This window comes from Aythya marila, assembly GCF_965140915.1.
Source record: "Aythya marila genome assembly, chromosome: 1".
Lineage (NCBI taxonomy): Eukaryota > Metazoa > Chordata > Aves > Anseriformes > Anatidae > Aythya > Aythya marila.
The window spans coordinates 1,061,149-1,067,931 of NC_139042.1; the positions used below are offsets into that span (position 1 = coordinate 1,061,149).

Here is a 6,783-nt window from a genome sequence, read left to right on the forward strand (position 1 = left end):
AAAAAAGGGGGAACCGTTCCCAAAAGTGGGGAAATTGTTCCCAGAATGGGGAAATTGTTCCCAAAACGGGGCAATTTTTAATAAAAAAGGAGAACCGATGCCCCAGGATGGGACTCGTTCCAAAAAAAAAAAAATGAGGAGCCGTTCCCCAAAAGGGAAATTATCCCAAAGGGGTGGGTGGGTGGGGAGGGGGCACCCTGGTGATGTGTCCCCCCCCCCCGTGTGGTGTCCCCCCCCCTGTCCCTTGCAGGAGCTGATCTACAAGGAGTTCTTCTCCCAGGGAGACCTGGTAGGTGGGGAGGGGGCTGCACCTCTCCAGCGCCAAGGGGGGGGCTCGGATTAAACTGGGGGGGGCTCAGTGGGGTTTTTTTTTATCGGAGGGGGTGGCGCTGACCCCCCCCTTGTTGCTGCTGCAGGAGAAAGCCATGGGCAACCGCCCCTTGGAGATGATGGACCGGGAGAAAGCCTACATCCCCGAGCTGCAGATCAGCTTCATGGAGCACATCGCCATGCCCATCTACAAGTGAGCCCCCCCCCCACCTCCCCACCTCCCCAAAAACCCCCGTTTTTATTCATTTTTATTTTTTTTTTTTGGGGGGTGGAGACGCTCCCCCTTTCTCCCCCCTTTCCATCCCGATGTGGGACGGGGGGCGCCGGGCGCAGCGCTCTGTAGGATTTTTTTTTTGGGGGGGGGGATTTTTCCAAGCAGCGCAAACCTCTGGGGGGTCCCACTCCAAAAACCCCAATATTGAGGTTTTTTTCCCCAACCCAGGCTGCTGCAGGATCTGTTCCCCAAGGCGTCGGAGCTGTACGAGCGGGTGGCCAGCAACCGGGAGCAGTGGACCAAGGTGTCCCATAAATTCACCATCCGGGGCTTGCCCAGCAACAACTCCCTGGATTTTCTGGACGAGGAGTACGACCCCCAAGCCCCCGACGCCCAAATGAACGGCTGCCTGGACGCCGAGGGGCACCCCGAATCGGGGGCCGAGTGAGAGCCTTGTGGGGTTAAAAGGGGGAAAAGGGGGGGGGGGGGGGGGGGCGCCAGGGCCAGGGGGAGGCGGTGATGGAGAGGAGAGCCCCCCAACCCCGCAGCCCTGCGGACCCTTCCTCTTGATTTTTGGGGGTGAAGGGGGGATTTTGGGGGGATCCGCGGCGGCACGGTGAGCGCCGGCACTGTGTTGGTGGAGCTATGGGGTCGTGGTGCGCCCCCCCCCCCTACCCCGTTCTGGGTGACCGGACCCCTTGTTTGGGGTGGTATTTGGGGACGGGGGCATTTGGGGACACTGTGGGGTCAGGGTGGCTGTGCCTCGGGCTGCTGGTGCCACCCCGGTGTCCCCATGGGGTTGGTGGTGAGGGTGTGGGGACGGCTTCCCTCGGCAGCCAGAGGTGGGGAGGGTTTGGGAACCCCCCCCCCCCCAAGCACCTCCAGGCAGGCTGACCCCAAAAACGCGGCACGGGGATGCCATGGGGTGGGTGAGGGGAGCATTTATGGGGTGGGGGAGATGGGGTGCTGGGGGGCTCTCGGCTACGGGGCTGGGCACCCCAAAGGGATGGGGACGGTGCCACGGCCACTGGCCCTGTGTCCGAGTGACCCCAAAAGAGGAGAGCAGAGGGCACGAACGCTGCCCCCCTGGTGCGATGGGATGATTTGGGGACAAATCACAGCTTTTGGAGAGCCAGGGGCTGGCGGCAGGAGGGTGGCACCGGGAGCAGGATGCGCACGGGGTGCTCCTCGCTCTGCCCACGCCCCCCCTGGACCCCCCAAATCCCCTCCCAGCGCCCTACACCAGCACCTGGGGGCTGAGGGACCCCCGGCGCCGCCCCCCCCAGGGATTGCCCTCTCCTGGTGGTCTCCCCGGCCCTACAGACCACCAGGGATGCACTGGTTGCCCCCGCTGGTCCCTCTGGTCCTATATGGCCCCTGCTGGCCTTGCAGGGTCCCCCCGCTCCATCAACCCACCCTGCATGGTCCCTGCTGGTCCGCAGCCCCCCCCGGTCCCATCCACGGCCCCCGCGGTCCTCAAAATCCTACAGAGCATGGACTGATGGCCCCCGGTGGTCCCTCTGGCCCTACAGACCCACCGTGCATGGACCCTGCTGACGTCCCGTGGTCCCTCCAGTGCATGGACCCCCCGCCATCCTTCCGCGGCCCCCCCCGGTCCTACAAACTGCTGTCCCTAAACTGGGGTGGCCTCCCCAGGTCCTTCAGACCCTACAGACCACTTGTATGGACTGTGGTGCCCCCCTGGGGTCCCTCTGGCCGTGCGCTGACCCCGCAGGTCCCCCCCCTGCCCCCTCCTGCCTGCAGCCCACCCTACCCGGCCCCCACCGTCCTGGGGGGGCTCTGCCCTAATCCTACAGCCCAGCAAAGAGCCCTGGGGGGATCCCACAGCCCCCAGTTCCATGTCCCCAAGCCAGAGCCGCTCCAAAGAGCTGTGGGGTCGGGCTGGGGTGGTGCAGAGCACTGGGGGGGCTGGTGCGCCATGGGGTGGCCACGGGGTGGTTATGGGATGGCCATGGGGTGGTTATGGGATGGCCATGGGGTGGTTATGGGATGATGATAGGGTGGTTGTGGGATGGCCGTGGGGTGGTTATGGGGTGGTTATGGGGTGGCCACGGGGCCATTTGCTGCCCACCCCGGGCGCCCCCCTCGCCGTTTACTCCTCTAAGCATCGAGCCGACTGCTTCGGTGTGGGTGCGCCTGGGGGAGCCCCGGGAGACCCCAAACCCCAAACGGCGCCGGTCCCGACGAACTGCGTTCATTTTGCCTTACCTCCTCGGAGTTGCCTTCAGAGAGACGCTTTGGCCAGCCCCCCGACCCCGCAGGACCCCCGCCGCCCCTTCCCCGCGGATGCTGGCCGATCGCTTCGCCTACGAGACCCCCCCCTCCCTCAGCCTCCTGCCCCCCTCTCCCCGTGCCGCCGCGGGGCAGGGAGCGACGAAACCAGCGGGAAGGAGCAGACCCCAAAAGGCAAAAAACAAACAAACAAAAAAAAGACAGACAAAAAACCAACCAACCAAACCCAAACCGATATAGGAGAAAGCCAGCGCGGTGCCAACCCCGCCGGCGGCACCGCGCCCGTCCCTCGCTGGCAGCCGTGGGCGCACCACCGGGCGCTGCCAGGAGCCCCTCTTTTGGGGCGAGAAACCAGGTTTTGATGCAAAACGCCCACCCCGTGTGCACGCTGGGTGTTGATTTCTACAGACGTCCCCGGTGCCAGCTCGGGCTGCGCGACGCCGGCACCGCCGTGCCACCGAGGCGCCGGTGCCACCACCCTAGGGGTGCTCGGAGCCTCCTAAAACCACCCGTGGGTGGCCGCCGGTGGGCACCACGACCCGTGCCGTGCCGCCAGCATCCTGCCAGGCGGAGCTGGGGGTGTCCCACGGCCTCGTGTCCCCACGTTTATGGGATGGCCGGCACCACGGGCGCGTTCCCCAGCCGGTCCCCGGTGTGTGCGCGTGGCCCCGCTCCTGCACCCTGCGCCCACCCTGCGGCACGGGCACCACGCGTGCCCGGCTCACCAGCGGGTGTGCACGGGGGTGTGCGTGGGTGTGCAAAACCTCCCCCAGCTTCTCGGTCCTCTCCTCTCGCCGTGCTGGTTGTGCTGGGCTCAGCGCCTCCTGCCCGGGCGCTGCGGACAGGGCCTGAGCAGGAGACGGTTCTTCTTCTTCTCCTCCTTCCTCCTCCTCCTCCTCCTCCTCCTCTTCCTCCTTCTCTGTCCTTCTCCTTTCTTCTTCTCCTTCTCCTTCTCCTAATCCTAATTATCCTTTTCCTAATCCTAATCCCTTCTCCTCCTCCTTCCTCCTCTTCCTTCTCCTCCTCCTTCCTCTCCTTTTCCTCCTCTTTCTCCTTCTCCTTCTCCTTCTCCTTCTCCTTCTCCTTCTCCTTCTCCTTCTCCTTCTCCTTCTCCTTCTCCTTCTCCTTCTCCTTCTCCTTCTCCTTCTCCTTCTCCTTCTCCTTCTCCTTCTCCTTCTCCTTCTCCTTCTCCTTCTCCTTCTCCTTCTCCTTCTCCTTCTCCCTCTCCTCCTTTCCTTCTCCTCCTCCTCCTCCTCCTCCTCCTCCTTCTCCTTCTCCCTCTCCCTCTCCTTCTCCTCTCCTTCTCCTTCCCCTTCCTTTTCCTCTCCTTCTTCTCTTTCTTCTTTGGTATTATTTTTTTGGTCGGTTTTGGTTTTCCTAATAAATTTCATACGTCGATCTCCCTGTGGCCTGGAGATGCTCTGTGGTTGGGGGGGGTCCCCTCAGGGTGCGGTGGCACCAGGACGGACACCACGAACGGGGCACGAGCCCCCCTCTCCTGTGCCCCCCCGGTGTCACCTGGCTGTGTCCCCATCCCCCTGTCCACTGCGACCCCTGCACCACGCCCAGGGGAAACTGAGGCAGGGAGCGGTGTGGGGTTCCCAGTGCACCCAGTGCACCCAGTGCCAGGCTCCCAGTATGGCCAGTATGAACCACTGTACCCAGGGCTGGAGTCCCAGTGCCCCCAGTGCACTCAGTGCTCCCAGTGTCAGGCTCCCAGTGCCCCCAGTGCCATGTTCCCAGTGCACCCAGTGCTGAACCAGCAGCACACCCACTGTACCCAGGGCTGGATTCCCAGTGCACCCAGTGCACCCAGTGCCAAGCTCCCAGTATGGCCAGTGTCAGACTCCCAGTGCCCCCAGTATCAGGTTCCCAGTGCACCCTGTGCCAGGTTCCGAGTGTACCCAGTACACCCAGTGCCAAACTCCCAGTACTGTGCTCCCAGTATGCCCAGTGCCAGACTCCCAGTGCACCCTGTGCCCAGCTCCCAGTGCTCCCAGTGCTCCCAGTGCTCCCAGTGCTGGGCTCCCAGCAGGGGGCCATGCCTGGTGTACCCCCAGCCACCCGTGTGTGCACACAGGGCCCTTGCCTTTTGGGGTGCCCATGGGAATAACCTCGGCCTGATTAGCATAGAGGACCTGATTGGCTGCTTTGGTGCAGGAGGCGGGGCAAGTGGTGGCAGCAGCCAATGAGGATGGAAGGGAGGGGCTTCCAGCAACGGCTGGGTTTCATTGGAGGAGGAAATTTGGGAGGGGGTCCCCTGCCCCTGCCCAGCCCAGGGGTGCACTGGGCCCACGTCCATGTGTGTGCAAGGGGCGTGCACGTGGAGGTGTTCGTGTGCAAGGGGGTGTGTGCACCCCTCCGTGTGTGTGTGTGCACACGTGTGGGGTGGGTGTGCAAGGTGCAGTGCAGTTGCATTGGTGTGTGTGCACAGGGGTGTGTGTGCACAAGTGCGTGTGCACAAGTGTGTGTGCACAAGAGTGTGTGCACAAGAGTGTGTGTGTGCACGGGGGATGCACCTCTCTTTTTGTGTGTGCACACCAGTGTGTGTGCATGTAGCTCCACGTGTGTGTGCACACTGGTGTGTGCATGCATGTGTGTGTGTGTGCAGGCATCTCCATGCATGCGTGTGCCTGGGGGTGTTGCACTTCCCCCTGTGCCAGTGCACGCAGGTGTGTGCAGTCTTGTCCCTGAGGAGCTCTGTGTGTGCAAATGGGGGTGTACGTGTGCAAAGAGGGGTGCATGCGTTCCTCCCTGTGTGTGTGTGTGCACAGGGGAGTGCACTGTGCACAGCAGTGTCTGCATGCACACCCCTCCCTGTGTGTGTGTGTGTGCAGAGCAGTGTGTGCACACCCCTCCCTGTGTGTGTGTGCAAAGCAGTGTGTGCATGCATGCCCCTCCCTGTTTGTGTGTCCACAGCAGTGTGCAAACACACAGCTCCCTGTACGTGTGTGTGCACAGCAGTGTGTGCATGCATGCTCTGTGTGTACAGCAGTGTGTGTGCATGCAGCTCCCTCTGTGTGTGCACAGTGGTGTGTGCATGCATGCTCTGTGTGCATAGCAGTGTGTGCATGCACAATCTGTGTGTGCACAGCAGTGTGTGCATGCACGCAGCTCCCTGTGTGTGTGCACAGTGGTGCGTGCATGTATTTTCTGTGTGCACAGCAGTGTGTATGTGTGCATGCAGCTTCTTCTGTGTGTGCACAGTGGTGTGTGCATGCATGATGCGTGTGTGCACAGCAGTGTGTATGTGTGCACACAGCTCCCTGTGTGTGTGCACAGCAGTGTGTGCATGCACCGAGCTCCCTGTATGTGTGTGTGCACAGCAGTGTGTGCATGCACGCAGCTCCCTGTATGTGTGCACAGTGGTGCGTGCATGTATTTTCTGTGTGCACAGTGGTGTGTGCATGCACGATGTGTGTGTGCACAGCAGTGTGTGCATGCACGCAGCTCCCTGTGTGTGTGCACAGTGGTGTGTACATGCATGCTCTGTGTGCATAGCAGTGTGTGCATGCACAATCTGTGTGTGCTCACAGCAGCGTGCACGCACCCCCCTCCCCACACCCTTGTGCGCACAGCAGCGTGCCCGTCCCCGCAGCCCCCTCCGGGCGCGCGCGTGCCCGCACCCAGCCCTCCGCGTGCGCGTGTGCGCGCGCGCGTGTGCACGCCCCTCCCCGGCCCCGTGCGCGCGCACAGCACCGTGCCCATGCACGCCCCTCCCCGCGCACGCCCCTCCCCGCGCGTGTGCGCGCCCGGCCCGCCGTGCACGCCCCTCCCCGTGCACGCCCCTCCCCGTGCACACCCACGCGTGCCCGCGCGGGGGCGCCCCCCCTTTCCCCGTCCCCCCCCCATCCCGTTTTTTCCCCCCCCCCCCCCCCAACAAGCTCCGGGCCGGGCCGCTCGGCGGGGCCGCGGCGTTTCAGCGGGCGCAGCGCTCGGGGCCGGGCCGGGCCGTGCTCAGCGCCCCCCCCCCCCAGTGACCCCCC

At 63.6% G+C, this 6,783-nt stretch overlaps 1 protein-coding gene across 2 annotated transcripts in view; it reads left to right on the forward strand.

The window, feature by feature from the left end:
- The window catches only part of PDE2A (phosphodiesterase 2A), a 31,114-nt gene extending 26,919 nt beyond the window's left edge, over positions 1 to 4,195 (forward strand). For both annotated transcript variants that reach the window (XM_082776777.1, XM_082776778.1), the window contains exons 28-30: positions 251 to 289; positions 417 to 523; positions 773 to 4,195. In XM_082776777.1, coding sequence (XP_082632903.1) covers positions 251 to 289; positions 417 to 523; positions 773 to 992 — 366 coding nt within the window. In that variant the 3' untranslated portion in view covers positions 993 to 4,195. The remainder of the gene's footprint in view (positions 1 to 250; positions 290 to 416; positions 524 to 772) is intronic.
- Positions 4,196 to 6,783: the final 2,588 nt, after the last annotated feature.